General features: G+C 46.1%; 1 protein-coding gene across 2 annotated transcripts in view; it reads left to right on the top strand.

Moving 5' to 3' along the window:
• Positions 1-20,672, top strand: part of USP31 (ubiquitin specific peptidase 31) — a 75,824-nt gene extending 55,152 nt beyond the window's left edge. Inside the window, exons 12-16 of one of the 2 annotated variants that reach the window (XM_079944338.1) lie at positions 673-792; positions 3,059-3,284; positions 8,550-8,708; positions 10,272-10,424; positions 12,339-20,672. In XM_079944338.1, coding sequence (XP_079800464.1) covers positions 673-792; positions 3,059-3,284; positions 8,550-8,708; positions 10,272-10,424; positions 12,339-13,900 — 2,220 coding nt within the window. In that variant the 3' untranslated portion in view covers positions 13,901-20,672. The remainder of the gene's footprint in view (positions 1-672; positions 793-3,058; positions 3,285-8,549; positions 8,709-10,271; positions 10,425-12,338) is intronic. The other variant, XM_079944339.1, reaches the window with a different exon arrangement.
• Positions 20,673-23,263: the final 2,591 nt, after the last annotated feature.

Genomic DNA, 23,263 nt, shown 5'->3' with positions numbered 1-23,263 from the left:
AAACCCTTGCCTGCAGAGGTGACGTACGAGGATTCGAGGGCTCAGATGGATGTTGAGGAAGATCTTTTTGGTAGCAGGATGGGGAGGGTTGTTCGGAGCAGTTTGATGCTTGGGGGAGAGAGGACAATTAAGAGACTTGAGGAAGTCCAGGTAAGAGCGAGTGAGGACTTTGAATTACGGTGGATGGAGAGGAGGAGACGGGTGTGAGGAATGGCAGAGAGTGTTACCTCGGATGGACGTGGAGCAGAGGAAGAGGGAAGGGTTTGAGGCTTTGGGTTAACCCCTCGTGTTCTGCTCTTGACGGGTGGTTGTGGTATTTGCTGGGGTAGGACATACAGGAGGAGGAGAAAAGGGAGCTATATTGATGTAAAGGCGACGAGTTGAGCTTGGGAGTGTGCTGAGCATGAGGTGCTTCTGTGGCATCTAACATCTCTGTGCAGTATTTACCTGGTTGGTCATTCCTTTTGGAGAGGTAGTCTGTTCAGCAAATGTTCGGGTGCCAGCTCTAGCCAGGCGCCACTCTTAATTGTGTTTTTCTGTCGGCTCCCATCGGACATGGTTTGGGGAGATCCAGCGCCGTGCCGCGCCCTGGCCGGGAAGTGTCTGGCCGTCTCCTGTAGCAAAGTCTTGCCTGAAGCGGCTCTTAACAGAAGTCGTGCTCCTTGTTTTCAGCTTGCCCCAGATGACGCCTGGCGTTGCCCGCACTGTAAGCAGCTGCAGCAGGGGAGCATTACCTTAAGCCTCTGGACTCTGCCTGATGTGCTCATTATACATCTAAAGAGATTTCGACAGGTAAGGAAACCCTCTGTCACAGGGAAAAAAGCTGCGACCAAGTTTCTTACGCCCCTTACTGGTGGGCTGTTGGGCGGGGAGCTCTTTGGTGTCCCTGTTTGATCCTGTGATCCTGTGTTGTCGCAGACACACATCTGCCCCTGCGTTTGGGGCCACGTGTTTTGCTCTTTCCCAGAGCAGTTTGCGCGTCCTGTGGCCCTTCAAATCCTCACCATTGTAGTTCATACTGCAGGTATTTTACTCTGTTCCTGAGGATTTGCTTCAGAGTTGTAAATGTTGTGCTCAAGTAAGTGCACTTTGGGATTAAAAAAAAAAGCTGAGCGCCTTTCTTGGGGGTGGGTAGAATTCTATTTCTGCCTAAAGTAATAACGGGTGTTGTCCTGCTTCCAAGGAGCAGTTGTACAGTTGTGGAGATGAGTCATAAATATATACAAAGAAAATCTGCTTTGAGTTGTGTTGCTTTGTGAGTCAGTTTCCCCACAGAGGCTCTCTATTCCTAAGGTTAGAGTTGTCCTGGGCAGCCCCCTTGTAAGGGAGGTAAATGAGAGGTAAACGCTGGAGGAGTCTGAGCCTGGCGTAAGAAAGTTTGCATCTGAAAGATTAGGAGGAGGCCTGTACGGGGTGAGCTGGGAGCAGGGCTGCACATGTGTAGTGGCTGAGGGAGCAGCGGGTGCAGAGCGTGTGCAGGAGGCTGAAAGCTGAGGCCAGTGTGGCTGCAGCTCCGGGGGTCGGGGGGAGAAAGGCGTACGTTGAGGTAGAAGAGCAGGCAGGGGCTGGTCGTCCAAGCAGTCCTTGTAGGCAGAGTGGGATTCTGAAGCAGGGAAGCAACATGACCGAATTTGTGCTTGGAGGAGACCATTCAGCCTGCTGTGTGGAGAATTAGAGGCTACAAGGATGAAGACAGGGAGACCTGAAGGAGGCCTTTGCAGTCTCCACGGGGGCGGGGGCCGGCCGATGGCTCGCAGTGGAGTTGCGGCAGTGGAGGTGGAGAGACCTGGAGAGACTTGAGAGATGTCTAGGGCTGGCTGATGAAGTGACTGTGTCGGGGGCGTGCACATGGTCCCCAGGGTGGCCTTTCACACACAGGTTTGGGGTCCAGCTCCTGTAGTAGTGAGGAGTGGGCACTTGCCCTGAGTGTCCCAGCTGTACACTTCCATTGGGATCTTTCAGGGGGACAGCCAGTTGAGGGTTTGAACCCAGCTTCTCTGTCTCTTTCCATACACACAGACTGGCTTCCTTTGCTTTCTGTTTCTTTTGAAGACATATCATCACCCTTCCAGCGCCCCAACTCAAAACTGCAGTGTCATCTTTGACTCTTCTTTCCCTGTCACCTAGGCAGTCACCTCTTCGGCCTGGTTGTGCCTCTCCACTGCCTCCTGTACGTGTCCCCTTCTCCCCATTCTTGCTGTCATCCTGCCAGTTCCAACTTCTGATACTTCCGAGCTGGTTGCAGTTGCAGTGTCTTTTCATTGGTTTCGTAACCTACACTGCTCTTCCATTTCTACCATGTTTTGGGCACTACTTAATGGCAGCTCTGATGGCATCACCTCCTCCCTCAAAGCCTCAGTGCTTCTCCCTTGACTGCAGGACAAGGTCCAGGTTCTTTAGCCTGACCTTCCTGACCATGCAAGACCCATCCTACCTTTCTCTTAGGAACATTTTTCTTCCCTTAGTAGGTCCATAGTTCCTTGGGATGGGAATTACCTGTGCCCGATTAATTTTTTAAAGCTCCCATAGACACAGGAAACATTCGGTAAATATCTACTCAACTGATGGTTGGATTTCCCAGTGGGCTTAATGGGAAATACAGATTGCCCAAGATTGTCAACTAAATGACTATATTAAGTTAAGTCACTGTTAACTGTTAATTTGTCGGAGGAGTTGGGAAGGAAAGAGTCCCTGTTCTGTGAATGGCTGTTCTGGGCCAGCACTGTGCTTTCCCTTCACATATGTTGTTATTCCATTACTTTTCATGCCTCTTTCGTGACAGAGGTTTCAGGATGAACCCTTTATCAGGTAAGGCAATGAAGGCTCATTAACCCTTATATGTAGATCATCGCTGGTTCCATTTTTGGTGGTATTAAAACCTGTTCCTCCAGTTAGATAAAACTGTTAATCTGTTTCCCTGTGTTGTATGTGTCTTTGGAAACATCAGATAGGTAACTCAACCCTACTTCAGTTGATAGGGTCTGCCTTTCACGCTAAACTGATCTACCATCTGCTTGCACGAAAATACCATCAGAACTTGTTTTTCTTCTTGCCACAGGAAGGAGACAAGCGTATGAAACTTCAGAACATGGTGAAGTTCCCTCTGACTGGCCTGGACATGACACCTCACGTGGTTAAGAGAAGCCAGAGCAGCTGGAGTTTGCCATCCCATTGGTCTCCATGGAGACGGCCCTACGGACTCGGGCGGGACCCTGAGGACTACATCTATGACCTGTATGCTGTGTGCAATCATCACGGCACCATGCAAGGGGGGCACTACACAGGTCTGCAGCGCGAGAGGCCGGGCGCCTGTGCTGACGATTCCTCCCGACATGTTTTGCTTGTGACAGGGTTGCTTTGCTTCAGAACCTCGCTTTCTCTTCCAGCAGGCAGTGTGCCAACCGTGAGGGCAGTTTTCATCCTTTGGTTCTCTGCCCTGAGTTAGATCGTCTGGTCGGGCTCTGACCCAAGCAGGGAATGGTGTGTGCAGATGGGTGACATCGTCTGGCTCACCCTGGACTTGCTTTCTTGACCTCACCTGCATGCCCCGTTTAAGGTTTTGCTCTGCTTCCTTGAGGACCTAACATCTCTTTTATTTGGAGTGGTTGTGAACCACTTTTATAGTGTCTTTCGAGTGACTTGGAAGGGGTTTTCTTTTTGCTGTATGGTTAAATTTACTTTTTCATTTGTCAAAGCAATAGTGCTCATCATATGAAATTTAGAGACTAGAGAGAGACAGACGGAACAGTGCTATCAACCCACGAGATTATCACTCAGAAATAACCCATGAGATTAGTGCTCAAAAAATGGTAACATTTTTAGAAACTGTGGTAAAATATACACAACAAAATTTACCGTTTTAACCATTTTTAAGCATACGGTTCAGTGTCATTAAGTACGTTCGTATCTTTGTGCAACCATCACCACTGTCCATCTCCAGAGTTTCTTTCATCTTCCCAAATTGAAACTCTGCATCCATTAAACAGTAACTTCCTGTTTACTCCTCGCCCATCCCCTGGCAGCCACCATTCTTTCTATGAATCTGACTGCTCTAGGTACCACATGTAAGTGGAATCATACAGTATTTGTCCTTTTGTGTCTGGCTTATTTCACTTAGCATAATGCAGTCAAGATGCACCCACTTTGCATCGTCTGTCAGAATTTCCTCTTTTTAAGGCTGATAATATCCCATTGGATGTAGGTGACATTTTGATATGTGGTGTTTCCTTCCAGTGTTTTTCTGTACGTTCTGGCCATTATTTTATACTGTTGTGATTGGCCATTTTTTTAAATGTCCAATGCTCTGTTCAGGTGAACCTTTATGGAACACCTCCTCTACGTCCTGCTTGCACTGGGCTGTGTCACATCAGAGACACACTGGAAATGAAAAGATCTCGACCTCTGTCTTCCAAGAGTGTAATCAAGTGGTTGAGGCGGTGTAGGTACACTTAAAATGAAGGAGCAGGATGTGTATTAGGTTCTGTGGTTGAAGTGTGAACAGAGCAGGGGCTGGAGGAGAGAGTGGTCAGAGCGGCCTCCTCCTGGAGGGTCAGGAGAAGCTATTGGGATTAGTAACCTGCTGCCTACACGTGAGGCCCTTATGGGCTAATGGGGCAGACGCTTAATTTTTTTTTAATAAATTTATTTGTTTGTTTTTATTTTTATTTATTTTATTTTTGGCTGCATTGGGTCTTCGTTGCTGCACGGGCTTTCTCTAGTTGTGGCGAGCAGGGGCTACTCTTTGTTGCAGTGCACGAGCTTCTCATTGCAGTGGCTTGTCTTGTTGCGGAGCATGGGCTCTAGGCGCGCGGGCTTCAGTAGTGTGGCATGTGGGCTCAGTAGTTGTGGCTCATGGGCTCTAGCGCGCAGGCTCAGTAGTTGTGGCAAACAGGCTTAGCTGCTCCGCGGCATGTGGGATCTTCCCGGACCAGGGCTTGAACCTGTATCCCCTGCATTGGCAGGCGGATTCTTAACCACTGTGCCACCAGGGAAGTCCCAACAGACGCTTAATTTTTGTAAATATTATTTTTAATGACCAAAGAATATTCAGTTGATGGAACTCTAATGTGATATAACCATTCCCCATTGTTGAACACATATATTGTTTCCAGTTTTTAACTTTGAAGATAACTGATGGACATATTTGTGTGTAGTCACCTTTTCTGTACTTTAATTCTGTATTTCCTTGAGAGTGAGTCTCAGAAATGGAATTATTGGGTTAAGGGCTTTCATGCATGCTGGGGAGGCAGGTAGATTTGGGGGCTTCTTGCTTGGACATCTGTATGTCGGGGGACTTGATGTGAGGGTCCTCCTACTGTATAGGTGGCCAGGACTCAGATTTCTGCATCCTTCTCACTCAGCCTATTTGGCATGAACACTTCTCTGGGACTTTTTGTTTCTGCAGTTCAGTGGTTTCTGCAGCAAGACCCCAGGGTGCTAGTGATTCATAAAGGTAGGGGGAGGTAGAGGAGGGTAGGCTGTGCCAGTTGGTGTTTCAGTCTCTGGGAGACTGTTCCCCGGCAGTTAACCCTGAGACCCCTGCAACATGGTGAAGGAGCCTCTCGGGCCCCAGACCCCCTCCTTGGCCCAGCACAGTTGCTCTCTCAACCTGCTCTTCCTCGGGAGACAGGGGACGTGGAGTGTGACTGGACACAACAATATTTTGTTCTCGAAACCTGTTTAGTTCTAGTTCTTTCAGTACGCTGCCGGCCGCAGTCACTTGTGAGAGGAATCATCCCGACCTGGAGCGTATCTCGTAGTGGAGCCGTTTGGATGGCCTCTACTTGCCCTCGGAAGTACTTGAAGGAGAAAAAGGGGACAGAGGATCTATTGAAAAGTCCGTAGAAGACAAAGTTAATATTAATTAAATGCTTAAGTATGTTTTACCTCGTGTTTTGGTTTAAGCCAAATTTTAATACTGTATTTTGTGTCTTACATATGTTATATTTATATTTTGGGGGCCACTTGTGTGATAAGTGTTGTGTGTCTAGTTGGATTTTTGCTTTTGTGGCATCCCCGGTCATATCTGCATTCTTCCATACTGAGTCACAGAGTTATATACTCAGGGACTCTGAGAATTGAAAGGGACTTAGAGGGAATTTAATTTCACTAATGAGCTGGTGAAGTAGTGCCTTTGCCAGCGTCACTGGTTGGTGTTCATGTAGCTTCAGCTTTGGTAGAGAATCTCCTGTGTATAACAGTGTTTCTCAGGAAAATACGGGTGAGCACGTTGTGTGGTTTCTAGCAAGAAATTGTTGAGGAAAATCGGACAGTGCCAGATTTTCACCTGTCATGTTGCTCTTTGTATAGCATAGACTCTGGAAAGTGCCCGGAAACCCATAACTGCCTTGGAGGCAGTACAAATTAGGGAGAGGAGTATGGGTTAGAAGCTAGACACGTGTTCCTAGCTCTGTGACCTTAGGTGGGTAACCTTATTCAAACCTGGCGACCATGTGAGGGAGGCAGAAGTGCTCGTGCCTGCCTCCTGGGGCCTGTTACCGACGAGGGGCTCGTGGTAAGCATCCCTTTCCCGTGCTTAGGCCATACGGCTGCTTTTCTGATGAGAACATTTTAAGTACCTCAGCATTGTTGAGTTAAAGATATCTTGTTTTTAAGCTTTCATTTGGAGTGTTTATTTTAATGTGTTCTTTTATTTTGCACTGGTTCTAACTATAATTACATGGTACATGTATGGCTGACTTGTGTAAGGAGTCTAGAACAGTGCTTCTCAAACCATCTGTGATGAGGAACCTTTAAAAAAATTTCTTAAACCTTTTTTTAAAATGTCCAATTCTTCATGAACCAGTACTTTTGCAAAAACACAATAAAAGTATCATACAGTATCAGATTGCTATGAATGTTTTTAAATGCTTACCTCGTTGTGGTGCTTATCTCATGGACTGGCACCGGTCTGTGAGCCACAATTTGAGTAGCACTGGTCTAGGAAATACTTCAGAAAATAGCGCTGGGAAGAAAAGCACATAGAATTATTTTATAAATACGTCATTGACCCATTCATGAGTCCCTGTGCTGCCTTAGTTTCCACACCGTGACGGAGGACAGACCATCCTGAGGAGAAACGGACTGAAGCTGGTACAGGCTGCCCCGTCACCTCCTCTCGGGCGCGTTCCCCCTTACAGACCTCCCACTCCCGCTCCCGAATAGCAGCCCCTCACCGGCTGGGTCGTCCATCCAGCAAGCCTGATGACGCCACTGACCAAGCGGTAGCTTTTTACCAGCTCCATTTGCTGCTTGTGTCTCCCTTTCTCTGCCGTCTGGTTCCAGTGAGTCCACAGCTGCAGACGACTTTCCTCCCTACAGTCAAAGGTTCTTCTTCTGCTCTTCTTTTTCGGGAAAAAGAAGAGCAGAAGTATAGCCCTTCCTCTTCCGGGTCCCTTTCGTCTCCTCGGAGTCCATACTTAGCAAAGTGGTTGTGGCCTGTCGAGGGAGTCACTCCTGGTGCCACTCGGGGCCTTATGTGTCCTGCCCCTGGGGCCCTACTGAGCCTGTTCCAGCGTTCAGCTAAATATTCCAGCACTCGTTTATTTTCACCCCAATAAATGGGTCTTTTTAGAAAGAATTGTAAGAGTGTACGTTTCTGGATCAAGCTTATCACACTCCTTGATGATTCACAGGATGGTGTGTCTCCATGAACGCTAAGCTGTGTCCTCGCTGGTACTTGAGTGCTCTTTATTTTTATCTCAGCTTCGAGTTTGGACTGGAGGGAAGGCCGCATGCATTCATGAGCTCCAGTGTTCTCAGTTTGCCAGGGGCCTTCCAGCAGGCATCATTTGTGCTACCTCTGAGGGAGGCAGGGTGGGATAAGGCTTTAAGCTTAGGGACTAGGTAATCCTGTACTGAGCTGGCCCCTGCCCTTCACCAGCTGCATGACCTTGGGCAAGCTGGTTCATCTTTTCGAGCCTCTGTAAAATGGCAATGATAATAGAACAAATTTCATAGGATCAAATGAGATGCACATAATAAGTGCTAAACAAATGTTAGCTACTGCTCTCATTAATATCATCATTTCTAGTTCTGTTGTTTTCTGACTTTAAGAAACACTAAACTGTTACAACATGCTTGAAACAGGGTTTCTGCGTACTGGTACAGTAACATTGTTGCTGGGTAATTCTGTATTGTGGGGACTGTCCCGCGCATGGTGGGACGTGTAGTGGCGCCCCTGGTCTCTACCCACTAGATTGCACTAGCATCCTACCCTCCCCACGCCCCCACCCCCAGTTGTGACAGTCAAAAATGTGTCCCCTGGGGCAAAATCATCTCTGGTTGAAATCCACTGGTTTAAAGAAGTATATTGTGTTTTCTAAAATTAAATAGAATTTCATCCCTTTGGAATAGTTTGGAATTTCTTGAAACATTTTGCCTGAGTGTGATTTAGAATTTGGATTTCTTACCTCTTTCTGTATTACTATCTGCAGCCTTAAAAAGTTCTTGAATTAATTATATGAGCCAAAGGCATGGTGTCTGTGGGTCAAGTGGAGTGGCCGTTGCGGCTGCCCTGGTGCTGATCGCTGGTGGGCTCTTTTTGGCAGCATACTGCAAGAACTCCGTGGACGGCCTCTGGTACTGCTTCGACGACAGTGACGTGCAGCAGCTGTCGGAAGACGAGGTCTGCACGCAGACGGCGTACATCCTCTTCTACCAGAGGCGGACAGCTATACCGTCATGGTCGGCCAACAGCTCGGTGGCAGGTAAGGCCACTCTACTCTTTGGGTGGTTTGTTTTGAGAGCAGAAAATTGTAGTTGATGGTCCAGAGAACTTCTCCAGGAGGTCTCATGATGCTGTTGGTTGGATCAGATTAATTCTCAGGTTTGCATTTAATCTGGAAACCAGAATGGTTGCAGTTAAAGGAAATGGGGGTGGAATGTGCCAGCAGCTGTGAACCAGGAGTTCCCGTGGAGGTGGAGTGGAGCCTGGCTCAAAGCACGCTCGTGGTGTTTACTTACGGAGTAAATAAACGAGTGAGGGAGCTAAGAAGCAGCGCAGCACACTGCTCTCAGAGTCGAGGGACTGGAAATAGAACTAAGACTTGGCTTTGCCACATTTTGGTCGGGTTATCTTCGAGCATGTCCCACCCAAGCCACATATGTGTCATCTGTAATATGGGTGTACTGATCCTACCTGCCTCATGGGGTCGTTGTGAGGCAAATGTGCATTAAATCCTTTTGTAAAGGGTAAAGCACCATTAGAAATCGTTCTTTTTTCCACTAAGGTTGGCCTATTCTGTTAGGGAAGGCTATAAAAATATTAGATGGCTTGGATTTAGTTTGACGGGATCTAGCCTGTTGTGCTTATTAGTAAATGCAGGAACCAGTACCCACGCGTGACGTCGGTGCAGCCACACACAATCCGAACAGGGGGCGAATGCTTCCTAATGCAGAGCTGGAGTTTAGAGAATAGGACAGAGGATTGGGACATGGCAGTGTGTGATCCGTTATGAATCCCTGCTCCCCTTGAAGCGTGCGAGGGCTAAGTTGGAAGCCGCTAAAAGGAAGCATCGCTGAAGCAGAGTGAGCCCTGCTGGAGTCAAACCCCACCCAGTACAGCCGTCTGTCCGTAGCTGCTCTTAGTTCCCAGAAAATGGGAACTCCAGGGCTCTAGTGCCGCCCCTCAGTGCTTTCCAGAGTCTGAGATAGTCTCAGAAATGACACCCTCTTGAGATCTACTCTAGAAAGTCATGTGTCTTCATGTTCTCCATTTCAAGAGCAGTTTCTGTTGCTCCAGTATATATTTAAGGGCCTCCCTGGAACAGACAGGACACAATGGCACGTGGCCTTGTATGTGCATGCGTGTGTGTGTTTATATATTAATATTGTGAAAATGATTTAAAAATTCCACCACACAGGCCTAGAAGATAACAGTACACTGCTGCTTGCTTTTTTTTCCTCTGTGTCAGAAGTATTCCTGCAAGTGCTTAGAACAGTGCCTGGGGTGTAGTGCTTAATAAATGTTTGTAGAATAGATGAGTATATGCACGATTGTATCTGTTCCATTCTGTTGCCAGCACTAAGACTCGGACTTTGCGTTCCGAAGTAGCCATCCCTGTACTTGGATTTTATTACTGCAAACGTGTGTGAGCGTCTGTCCTTTTCATCCCAACAGGCGATGTTCGAGCGGGCGCAACGTGGGCCTGGGAGTTAGTGCTGACCTGGCGGTGAGGTCCCCCGCCGCCCGGGCAGCAGCCCTTGGTGAGGGCGTGTGTGGCACAGGCAGGATTCTGGCCTGACCTCGGCGCCCACTTCCTTTCCTGCAGGCTCCACAAGTTCCTCCTTGTGTGAACACTGGGTGAGCCGTCTCCCGGGGAGCAAGCAGGCCAGCGTGACCTCTGCAGCTTCCTCCAGACGCACCTCCCTAGCCTCGCTGTCTGAGTCTGTGGAGATGACTGGGGAAAGGAGTGAAGATGATGGTGGGTCTGGGTTTCGGTGACAGATTTCCAAAATGGCAACTCACGGACACAGCACGGGCTCCCTCATGTCGAGGAGCATTTTATATAACAGGGTCATTTGCTCTTCCTCTGTGACCTAGCACTTCTTCCTTCCACTCCGTTGTTTTCCACTTTGAAGGTCTCATGTGGAGGCTGGGGCTTTAACTCTGTACAGTAATGTCTGTTTTTTTTCAAAGCGCTGTTTGCAATCTTCAGAGCAGCTGTGAGGGGACTCAGCGCGGTTGTGGTTTGCCGAGGGCTGCCTGGTGTGCGGGGCCTGGCGTGGAGGCTCCTGACTCGCTCGGCTTCTCGCCTTCCCACCACGCTGTCTCCCCTGGAGGGTCTGTGGTGTGCCCTGTGGGTGCAGAGCACCTAGAACAAAAGCTGTTGCCTTTGCATCAAGGTAGTTTTTAGGAATTGTGAAGATAGTCACAGTATAAAAGCTTTGAAAATCTGATAAAAATTGAGCTCCAGTGTTTTGCCTTCAGCTGCCGCTTGAGTAGTGGCGGAACAGCCCTCGGTTCTCACAGGGACCCCAGGTGGTGTGGGGAGGGTCGGGCAGCCGGAGCCCTGAGAGCTGGGAGGAGCAGGGGAGAGTGAGCTCAGCTTCTATAACGAGGACAGTGACTCATCCCCCAGCAAGCCTCATTCTGTGGTCAGCAGTTCCATCACGTCCAGTAGCCACTCCTAGTGGCGCTCAGGAGGCTGGAAGAGGCAGGCCAGACGAGAGCTCTGTCGCAGCTCCAGCTCTACCCCTGCTTCTGGCTGTTGCTTCTTTTTTTGTAGAAAAAGAGTCTTGGACTGTAACTGTGAAGCTCCTGTCTGTAGTTCCTGACATTTTATGAAAAACTGACCAGTGAACCTTGGCTTGTTAATTATTTAGAGGTTATTTTCAACACAGCCTTTAAACCTAGAATTCACTGTTGTTTTAACAGTAAGCCTAGATATGGTTTGGCTCCGGTCTGTTTTTAAACGGTGTAGTTGGCGAAATGGATATCAGCACCATCATCGTGCAGTGGTGCTGGGTGGTGCCCACAGAACAGGGCCTATCTCTTAGGATCTCATCCAGACAGAGTTTTATTAATACCACAGCTACAGCATCAAGTGTATGGAGAATTTAATTTAGAATATTTTCTGTGGAAGTTTTAAGTCACTTAAAATAGGAGTATAGTGTTCTAATTATGAATGTTTTCCTTGGAGGCTTTCCACTGATTGCTTTCCTAGTCAACGATTACAGGCCCGCCTACCTGTGGCATTGAGTTGGGGGGAAGGGGTTGCGGTTCTGGTGTTAGCTCTGCCTCTGTTTGTGTGATCTTGGGCAAGGACTGCACTGCTGTGGGCCCCAGTGTTCTTAATAGGATGAAGAAGCTGTAAATGAAGTAGCTCACATTTATTGAGCAGCTGTGCAGTGCCAGGTGCCTTGCTGGGCACAGGACTTTTAAGATTTTATTTAATTCTCATAGTAGCTCTGTGAGTTACAACAAGGGTCAGCAGACTATAGCCCACAGGCCAAATATGGCCCCTGCCTTTATTTGTGTAAAAAAAAAAAAAAAGTTTTATTGGAACACAGCCACGCCCATTTGTTTGTGTTGCCTGCGGCTGCTTTCGCACTAGGGTGGCAGAGTTGAGCAGCTGGCCCACAAAGCCTAAAATATTTACTGTCTGGGCCTTTAGAGGAAAAGTCTGCTGACCCCTGATGTCGAGCAAGAAGGTGGTTTGCTGATCCCCAAGTTAGAATGCCCATATTTCAAGGTAAAGGAACTGGGCTCAGAAGAGTTAAAATCACATGACTGCTCCTTGACCCCAGACCCCTTGATTTCCTACCGTCTTAGATGGAGGTCCTAGTAAGGACATTTGGTAGGTTTAGCTTAACGACACTCTCTTTGCTGCATTCAGGAGGTTTCTCAACTCGACCGTTCGTGAGAAGCGTCCAGCGCCAGAGCTTGTCATCCAGATCTTCTGTCACCAGCCCCTTGGCCGTCAATGAAAATTGCATCAGACCTTCCTGGTCCCTGTCTGCTAAGCTGCAGATGCGTTCCAGTTCCCCTTCCCGCTTCTCAGGGGACTCTCCGATTCACACCTCCGCCTCTACCTTGGAGAAGATCGGGGAAGCAGTGGACGACAAGGTTTCCATCTCTTGCTTTGGTAGCTTGAGGAACCTGTCCAGCAGTTACCAGGACTCAAGCGATAGTCACAGTCGACGGGAGCACAAGGCTGTGGGTCGGGCCCCTCTGGCTGTCATGGAAGGTGTGTTCAAAGACGAGTCAGACACCCGCAAGTTGAACTCCAGTGTTGTAGACACACAGAGCAAAAGCTCAGTACAAGGGGATCCATTGCCCCCCGTATCGGGTCCATTTGATAACAATAACCAGATTGCTTATGTGGATCAGAGCGATTCTGTAGACAGCTCTCCAGTCAAAGAGGTGAAACCTCCAAGCCAGCCGGACTCCCTCGCAAAGAAATCGGAGAGCACAGCCAGCGGATCCCCCGGCTCCAGAGGCGCTCCTGAGCCAGACAGAAGCTTGCGGAAGGGGAGACCGGTCTTGGCCAGCCAGGAATCATCTCTTTCCAGTACATCCCCTTCTTCTCCTGTTCCTGTAAAAGTTTCTGTAAAGCCCTCCCGCTCCCGAAGCAAAGCCGATTCTTCTTCCAGGGCCAGTGGACGGCATTCCTCCCCTGCCCGCCAAAAGGAGTCCTCCCCCAAGTCCCAGGACTCCGTGTCATCTCCTTTGCTCCAGAAGCAGAAGTCAGCTTCTTCCCTCACTGACAGTGCTTCCTCCTCATCCGCCAAAAAAGCCTCAGGCCCTGCCCCGAGGGGCCCCTTCCCTCCTGGGAAGAGCAGGACTTCAGACAGGAGCTTAAGCAGAGAGGGCTCCAGACAGAGCCTGGTTTCCGACAGAGCCAGCGTCACCTCCAGCCCCAAACCCAGTTCGCCTCGCGTGAGCCAGGCCAGAGCCGGGGACGGCAGGGGGGACGGAAAGCACGTCCGCAGCTCCTCCATGGCCAGCCTGCGCTCCCCCAGCATGAACATGAAGGCCGGTCTGAAGAGGGACAGCAAGTCGGAGGACAAGGGGCTGTCCTTCTTCAAGTCAGCCTTGAGACAGAAGGAAACCCGGCGGTCGACAGATCTTGGCAAGACAACCTTGTTGTCCAAGAAGGTGGGCGGGAGCTCAGTCAAGTCCGTCTCTAAGAGTGCAGTGGATGACAAGGCAGAGAAAGGCTCCCAGGCGCTAGGCTCCCAGCAGCCAAATGTGAATGCAGTTGGAAAAGAGCAGCTTGCCTCCAAGGACCCTGCTTCTGCTAAACATTCCCTGCTGTCCGCTCGCAAATCCAAGTCTTCCCAGCTAGATTCTGGAGTGCCCTCGTCTCCTGGTTGCAGGCAGTCTGCTGAGAAATCCTCAAAAAAGTTACCTTCTAGCATGCAAACCAATGCACGGCCTTCTCAAAAACCTCAGTGATATTTCTGCAATCCAAGTGTTTTATCTGTAAAGATGTTAATTTATTTAGAACCCCTTCCCTCCCACCAAAGCCCTCTATGCTTTTGTTTTGTATTTTTTGGGTCACGTGCCTGACGTACGTGTGTGTGTGTGTGTGTGTGTGTGTGTGTGTGTGTGTGTGTGTGTGTAGAATTCAATTGCAAATTGTTAAAAGCATCGCCTTATTCTGCCATTGAACCAAATAACAGCCATAGGCAAAGCATTGATACCCAGTTAACTGGAATAATTGCAGACGATACCCTGGACGGTCCCTTTAGCAACTGTACATATTTCTTTCTAGAGAACTCTAATGACTTTCGTTGGACACTAGGGAATTGAAACCTGTGACCCAGTTAAGCTGTCGTTAGCGTGCTCTGTAGAAGGATGAATTATTTGACTTGGGTTTCATCTGAGCGGAATTTGTCCTCACCGCGTGCGGATTGTCGTGTGGCACCGGAAGCTCTAAAAACTGTGACACTAACAGTGAAACAAACCGAGGGAAGACTGTCGCTTTCTGCACTTTGGCCCCATCTACCAGTCTTTGTAAAGGGCAATATTTTAACACTAATGTTTCTCAGGTATATACTCAGCTAGTCTAGGATGGGTGCGCACATCAGTGAAAGGATCGAAGAAGAAGGTGGCCTGTGGGTGGCTGTCATTTCTCCTACTGCCACAGATAGAAGTTTTTAGAGGTAGAAATGAAGTCCTTCACCACCTTCATATCTGCAAAGATGTCTGTACCATAAGCTGTCTTGACCCTTGGGGTATGTCCTAAGAGGTGGCAAACTGGATAGCTGGAAAGCCAGTCGCTAGTAGTTAAATTCTTTTTTTTCCTTGTCAATTTGCGAGCTAAGGTCATTGGGATTTTGAAGTGTAGTAGAGCAGTTAATACCTTTGAAAGAGTCCTGGAGAAAAAAAATGGATTCTAAACTGAATGCATAAATCTGCCATTTTCCTTCTCTGGTGTTGCTTTTTTCCACGTTAGAAGTTGAAAGCTCCACGCTGCACCATGTGTGCATGCCTTTGTTTCCTCATCTTGTAATTTGGAGAGGAAAGAAGTTGCCTAATGCCAGCAGTTAGTGATGGTATGTTAGAACGATGTGTGACAAAGTGTTATATGCACACTTCTGGTCCTGCCTGTCAGTCTTAGTTGTGACTGTTTTTCAGGAACTCATTTATTTCTTCTCTGTGCTGAAGATTTAATCTCTTACCCAGAAACTCACAAGCAGGATGGAGCATGTTCCATCTGGCATTGTCAGTGCAAGTTGCATTTCTTGTTTAGCAAAAAAAGGGAACCTCACAGAAATCCAAAGATAAGCAAAATTATATATATATATATATATATATATATATATAAAATTTCAGGCTTTTAGGAGGTATTCTGGAATTTTGTGCTTTTTTTTTTTTCACTTTTTTTAAATGTCAAGAGAGTCATAGTTCCAATTCTCTTTGAATAGCATTTGTCACTTTGCCATGACATACAGCATGCTAAGTTTATATGCTTTTACATATTAACTTTCTTTTAAGTCATGGACTCTTCAGGTTCTTCCTGAACTCTGTGCACAGATCCATTTATAATCTCCCTTTTCAGTATTGCTCTGTGTGAAGTGACTATAACACATATTACATACATAGCTATGAATTCTGCACTGCCCTGTCTTTTTCTTTCTTTCTTTTCTATGAATACCTCTTGGGAAATGTTTCCAGTAAGTTACTTAACTTTATTTTGCTGCTAATTTGAGCATTAGCAGGTAACTTGCAGGTCTGGAGGCCATTTATGTTGAGGGTCGCTGGAATTTTAGACCCTTGCAGTGTTTTAAGACCTACACGTTCAGCCTTTTGAGAGTTACACTAGTGCTCCATGAAATTCACTTACTGTGAGCCTGTCGCCCATTGCACTCGATCCTGACTCACCACTTTGCTTGGTGTCGTCGTTTCACCGTACAGACGTCTGGTTTCCCAAAGCAGCCTTACTCTCCCCTGCTGGGCTGTGACTGCCTTCGATCTTGTTGTTGCGTCCAACGGCACATTGACAGCCTGATCCGTGTACAGCCACTTCGAGTTTTCCTGTATCACTTTTATTTCCTAAAAAGATGCACCAAATGTGGGGTTGTCAATATCCGGAATTGAGTGTTTGTCTGACTCTCTCATCTTTCTTTAATAGGTAAATCTCGTTTGAAATCTCCTATCTGAAGCTCTGAAACAGTCTTAGAATCATAGTTTGACTACACAGAGTGTTTTAATAACACTTTTTTGGGGGCTGTAAACAGTTAAGCATTAATTAGAATCTAGTTTAATTTTCACAGTGGTAAGTATTTTTACTCTTTGAGTCCTCCAGGAATGGGTTTTCTGTTATGTCTAGTGTCTTTAAGAGAAAAAACACAACAACTCTACGAACTCCATTAAATTTCCATGGGATCTAGAAATAAATTTTCCGTATCTATAAACTTATGTCTATGGAGTTTAGTTCTTGTTTCAGATTTAAATGGAAAAAAAATCAGGAAATATTATGGCACTGTTTAGGCATCTTTAGGCTATTATATTTCTGTGCTTGGTAAACAATGAAAACTTCATTCTTAATTATTAGGTTGCAACCTTTAAGCCACAGAAAAGGATATTTTGCCCCAAAGTTTGGAGGTGCTCTTTGTGGTGTGAAGTACCCTATGGGAAAATTATGACTTGGTTCAGTTCAGTTCTTTGGTAGAGTTAGTGACTTGGTGTTTTGTTTTTTCTTTTCCCAGTGATGTTTGGTACAATGAGCTTGTATGTGTTTTGGGGTTAAAAATCACCTGCTGAGGATGGTAGACCTGGGTTCCTGGTTGACAACCAGGTGGGCCTGATTAGTCATTTCCTGGTAGGCACAAAATAATCACTAACAGTAGCGTTGCATCTGTAATGTTTGTTTGCTTTTAAAAAACTTTATTCTTGATTTCTTTTCCCATAAACATCGAGTGCACTGAGTCTGTATCATTCCGTAGGACAGCCCTACACCTTGCCTTTGTAATCCCTTATATAATGTGGAAGCACAAAGAAACTGTTAAGCTCATATCATCTCAAGACCGTCTCCCACCTTTTTCGTGTTTTCTTATCCTAAAAGCAGCCTAACTGAAAGTAAGTACTGCTGCTCTGGACCAATAGAGATGTGGGAGTATTTGTGACATGCTAAAATATTGTTAACGTCTGTGAGGCTGCTCTGACCTCTTCTGTAATCATTCTTTCGTCATTCATTCATTCATTTATTCATTCTGCAAACATTCGTTGAGGGCCTGCTTTGCTTGTAAAGGCAAGCTGAGAGCTTCGAGAGTTTGCTGTAGCTGAGGAGCCCTGGGAGCACAGCTGATGAACCAGGGGATGCCAGTGATGTCCTAGATGGAGCGACAGTCCTCCCGACAGAAAGATCCAGTGGATCCTGGTGGTCAGCTGAGCCTGTGGGCCTCGTGAGCAAGTCTGTTCTGTTCTGGAAACCAAAAGTGGCCTTCTTCATCTTTGGAGACATTTTATTGTCACGTCCTCTTTTTCAGACTGTGCTGTCTCTACTACTTAGGGATGTGGAAACCCATGACAGAGTCAGTTTTCATTAGAATTCGGTCGTCCGCATTTGTATGAGATGGATGTGGGGATTTTGGGGGGTGGGTGGGGAGAGAAATTGTCATCCCTCTAAAGTACCTGTCATGAAAAAACAGGAGCAGAACGTGAAGGAAACAGGTGGCAGCCTTTAGGAAAAAAGGAACAGAGAAGAGCTGTGAACAAAGCTCATTTTTTTCAAATAAACATGCTTTAAAAAGTAGATTGACATCCGACGTTAAATTTCATTCTGACAAATTACCGAACAGCTGAAGATACTGTTTCCTGTGTAGGTTATAATAATTATTGGATGCAAAGATAATTAGTGTCTCCGGGTTGGATTTTTGAGATAGTATGCAAACCATAAGCACAGTTTCAATAAAACGTATTCTGTGAGGTGTGTTGAACTTCGTATTATTTGGAATTGAGAAGAGCAAAACTTGCTGACAAACCAGTGCCTATATCATAAACGTAAACATAAACACAGAAAATAGCTGTTACTGTACAGGCTGTCTGTCTGCAATTTCACAAAGGGTATGTTGTTGCTAAACCTGACTACATATTTTGGGGGGGAATCCCGTGCTTTTATTTAAATGAACACTCAGTCTCATACTGCCTTTTGATCAACTCCCAAAGTGTTTTTTGCAGCTGCATTTTAAGCATGACCAATCATTTTTCCCCCAAATAATGAAAATAATTTTGCATGGCCTCCATCTAACCCAGAAAGCATGCTCTTACTGCCTATGCAAGCAACTAATAAAAAAATACAGACTATTTAACACTCAACATAAGTTTAAAAAAAAAAACCCCACACAACACAATTCTTAGATTATGGAGCTCTATTTTTGAATTTGTAATTTTTAAAATGTGGCTTAATCAGTATCAAAGAACATGAATGTGATATCTTGCTTTGCACGTGTTTCTCTTTGCCGGTTTTTCTTTTTTTTTTTTTGATCATTGGCAAAATTGTATGTAAAATAAGTATTGTGCAAGCAGGAGTGGAAATGGGTATGTTGAACGCTCATTGGTTTATATACCGTATTTAGCCTGAAGACTTTCCTGAAGTATTTTGTTCTAAAAATAACCTGCCATTTTCTATAGATCTTAATTTTTTATATCTTCTAGGGTTCCATTGTGGTCACAAGGGAAGAATGTGGCTTCTAAAACTGCTAACAATTTTAAAACACTTTTGTAGAGACTTGAGCTGTTCTGGAAAGCTTTGGAGCTTCCCAGCTGCTGGTCACAGTGAGACTAAGCTGTGGAGTTTACAGTAGCATTGACAGTGGGGTAGGTTCTAGAGCCATCTCACATTCGTCTAAGACCCGTGTTTCCCAGTTTGGGGGAGAAGGGAGATCCATAGCAGACTGGGGAGGCTTTTTCAAATCTCCCACGCGTGCTCTCCCCAGGATTCTGTCAAGCCTCTTCGGAATGACTCGTCTGAGATTCTGATAGCCAGTGTTCGCTAGACTCTTCTAGGGAACTTTTAAAAATGCCTGGGTTCCACTCCCAAGCTTTTGATATACTTAGTGTAGGGGCAGGTCCCAGGAGTTACCATATTTATATTGAAAGCTCCGAGATATTTCTAATTTGCAGTCAGAATTGAGAACCACTGTGATACACCCTTCCTTTGCTGAGAACTATGGCGAGAATCACTGCCGTATGAAGTACTCAGGAGTGACTCAGACTTCTCTGTTGCTTTGGAGAGAAAAGAAAAAGAGATTGAGAGCTACTGATCAACCTCCTGTGTGAAATCAGGGGGGCCTTTCTGATGTGAGGAGCTTGGAGCTTTGTGTGTGCCTCAGCACTGGCCGTCTGGTGGGAACCGGTGGTCCTTAGTTTGCTGAAGCAGGCAGAGTGCCCCATGGGTTTGCCTCCTTCCCAGAGCCCTTCCCCCGGATGCCACAGCAGGGCCAGACCCTTGGGGGAGCAGGGCGGTCACTCTGAGTTAGAAAATGCTGAAGTAAAGCCTTCAATGGCTTTGAAAAACCTGTCCCTGATTTTGATAGACCGATTGTCACCTTGTAGTAATTATAGTAGCAAACCCTAGGCTGCTGCCCAATTTCCTATTTAGCTCACTCTCTACTATCCAGAATGTAGTTTCAGGAATTTTTTTTTTTTTAGTTTAAAAATGAATGTGAAGCATTTTATTTGGGGTCTTTTTTCAGGTAACCCTCGGTATTTTTTCATGTAATTAAAAAAATCAAATAATATTCATCCAAAAATTTGGCAGTACATGTTACCTGTGGAGGCAAATGAAATTTAATTTTAATCTGTGGTGAGCTGAATGCACTACAACATCTTCAAAATAAGCTGCTGTGCTTCTCAGGTGGTTCCTTCCTGTTGAGCATGTTGCTGCCTACAAAAAAAAGAATTTACCTGGTGTTTTCAACATTTCAAGGAATAATATATAAGTAAAAATCTAGTTGGAAATGCTCCTTTAGAAGGGCCGCCTGGAGCAGTGATACCTGTTGTAATGGTGAAAACGCAATATGAAATTTCCTAGGTGCTATTCTAAACGGTGAGGTGTTATTATACCAAATGGGGAAGGCAGTGTTTCTGAAGCTGAAGTTCTCTTTGTAGGCCTTTTAAATATGCATTTATGTTCCCTATAGTTTTGCTCACCAACTGTGCCTCTCACCACTGGTTAAAATTGAATTCAAGCCCCATTACAAAAATAGTTTCTTGATTGAACTCTTAAGTTTTTACACTGGAATTTCTATAGTTGTCTTAAAAGCTGCATGTCATATCACTGTATACAAAATGCTTTGGTGGTGTTCATGCACCATTCATAGTGATTTGTGTATAATTTTCTTTAGTTGTACAGTAATATGGAAGGCAAGATGTCTTTCCTTGAGGCTGGAAACGAAGTGTATCATACATTTTAAATTATTTTAGAACAAGTGCATGGATGTGTCACTGACTTCTGTTATTTATTTGTATGTTTTATTATTCAAAGTGTATGCACTTTTAAGAAGCAGAATTTATATTTTTATGTTTAAAACGTTTTATTTCTGGAACAGCAGTTGATTATATAGTATACAGTTGGAATTAAGAGAAAAGTGGAAAATGTAACAAAATATAATAAATTTATTACATGATGCCCTCTTCAAGCCATATTCCTCTTTCTCCCCCTTGCCAACCTCTGTATTTTTGGTGTTGATTAACCTTGGAAATTAAGCAGATACTTGTACTACACTGATGAATACAAAATGCTTTAAAATTGTAGTGTTAAGTGAAAACAAGTTACAGAAGGATACATACAGATACTCTGTAAGTAAAATTTTAAAGCAAAAAATCACATCCGTGCTTATTTAATTTTCACAACCAAGGATTAATATAGCCATTTTCTCCAAGATGCAATTTGTCCTGGACCATGGAACTGGACAAGAACTCACATTCTAACTCAATTCCAATGGGCTTTGTATTATTCCCCTCTTCTACCAAACTTTTATGATGGGAGGAAATAGTATAAAAGGAACCGTTCTTTTCTGGGCCCTCTGTTGCCCCTGATATCTTCGTTTTCAACCATCCTGTTCTGATAAAAATTTCCAGGTGGCAAAAATTTACCACCTTTCAGGACAGGAATCCCTATTGAGGGTGTCACATCACTTATGACCACTTGGGGGCACTAGAGATCACCATTATCAAAGGTATTTTAGAAGAAGTCCAGCCTCCGAGTTCTTAGCCTCTGTGGAAGTGCTTATTAAATACGAGTTGAGGAGCCTTAAAAGTGAGCATGGGTTTCAGGTTTGATAAGTACCACCAGCCATCATTTTTCCTAAAAATTGAATACAGATCACAGGACAGATCTTATTTTCCTACAGCACAGTGTTACGGTTTAGGGTTGGGGCAGGGAGGCTGTTCTGAACCAAGGATGAGTGTGAACCATATGCATAAAACCCGAGGTACAGCACTATATACCTCTCTAGTTTTAAGTAGTAAAACTGTGCTTCATATTGTGTTCAAGAATGTAACCGTGTAGTACGCTGATCATTCGAGAGGCGTCATTTGTGTCTGAAAGTGTTCACGTGCCGTAAAATGCATAGATTCAATCTTTAGGCAGGTATTGAAGGATCACTCTGGCTCCTTAGAGTTTGGAAGATTATTTTCAAATACTTGAACGAGCAGAATCTCCCTGCACACGTTTCCCTCTGTCGGTCTTCCTGGAAGAAGCAAAGGCCTGAAAAAGCCCCTTGCCCTGGGTCCTGCGAGTCATTCCAGGCCACTGTCACTCCACAGGGTGTGACTTGAAGCCTGTTGCCGCCCCTTTGCCCTCCAACCCCCAGGATCCTCTCTGTCTTTCCCGGGATCCTCTCTGTCTTTCCCAGGATCCTCTTTGTCTTTCCCAGGTGGCTCCTGGATTCTCCCAGGTGGATGTTGCGGTGTTTCATTTTGTGGCTCTGTCCTGTGTCTCAGGCGTCTCCACAGGGGTCATCCGGTAGAGGTCCCCTCTCTCTTCCTCTTGTAGAACCCTCTGGAATTCAGTCTTGACTTGGCCTGGCCTTAGCCATGTTTCTCACCCCCTGCCAACATTTGCCACACGGAGGACCAGGGCTCTCCTCTCCCAGAGGGATAGGTTTTTGCATGATGCCGCGTAACCCATCAGCCTTGCACCCTGTTTCTCAGAGCGTGCAGGGGTGTGACATTAATTTGATTTGCTGTTTGGATTTATAACAACTCAGTTTTTCTTCAAGAAAGTGGGAAGACAATGTGAGCGAAACCAGTGTTAGAATCGGGCCTCCCTGACGCTGGCAGGCTCTCCTTCTGTACCTTTCCTTTGTTTAGGAAGATTTCATGGAGGCCCACAGTGTACATACAGATCCTGTCCCCAAGACATAGGGCCGCAGCGTCAGATTCCTTCGGAGAGCGGGGAAGGGAAGGCGCAGGGTGGAGAATGGCGCGGTGTGGCCCAAGGATGGTCAGCGCCGGCCTCAGGGTTCCAAATCCATAGAAGGTTGTGTTGGGGAAGGTGCCCCTTTAACTGTCTTATTCAGAATTAAAGTCCAAGTTTCTTCGTTTAGCAGTGCCTCCTGTCTGGAGATAGGACCATGCTCCGCAGGGCTCGCTGTCTAGTCAGGGGTCAGGTTGGTTGGTAGATAATGAGGATTTCAGTGTGTGCTGCCCATGCCTTTCACTCACTGCTCCTCCCTCGAGGCATCTCCCACCCCACCGGCAGCCACTTCCAGCTGTTCTACTCAGAAACCTTGTCTCTGAGATGCCCCATGGCTCATTCCCTTCTCTCTCCTGTGCCTTTGCTCGGATGTCAGCGTCTCAGGCCTCCCCTGGCCACCTTTTAAAAAAACACTGCAGCCAGCTTCACATTCTCTCCCTCCTCCCTACTTCATTTTCTTCATATCACTTAGTACCAACAGCCACAGCATCTATACAATATATATGCACTGTATACCACACACCTATGGTGTATATGCTCACAGGAGGGCAGGGCTGTCTGTTCAGCGTGCTGCTCTCTTCCCACCACCTAGGAGAGTGCCAGGCCCACGGTAGTTACTAAGTAAATGTTTACTAACTGGATTAATGGATTTGCTTGGGTAATCCACTTAGCCTTTCTGCCTTCCTATCTAGAAGATAAAGAATGATGGTACTTGCATCTTGGAGTTGTGAGGGTTAAATGGGAATGATTCCTGTAAAGCATTCAGCACAGTGTGTGGCACAGAGAAAGGGCTTAGGGGATGGGGGGGGGGCTGACCCTGACCTTCCTGGGAGCTCTACAGAGGAGGGGGCATTGGAGCATGACTCATACATTCCAGGCTGGGGAAACTG

The sequence above is a fragment of the Stenella coeruleoalba genome, assembly GCF_951394435.1.
Source record: "Stenella coeruleoalba genome assembly, chromosome: 15".
Lineage (NCBI taxonomy): Eukaryota > Metazoa > Chordata > Mammalia > Artiodactyla > Delphinidae > Stenella > Stenella coeruleoalba.
Note: the sequence above shows the minus strand (reverse complement) of the source record. Positions and strands in the feature narration are given on the sequence as shown.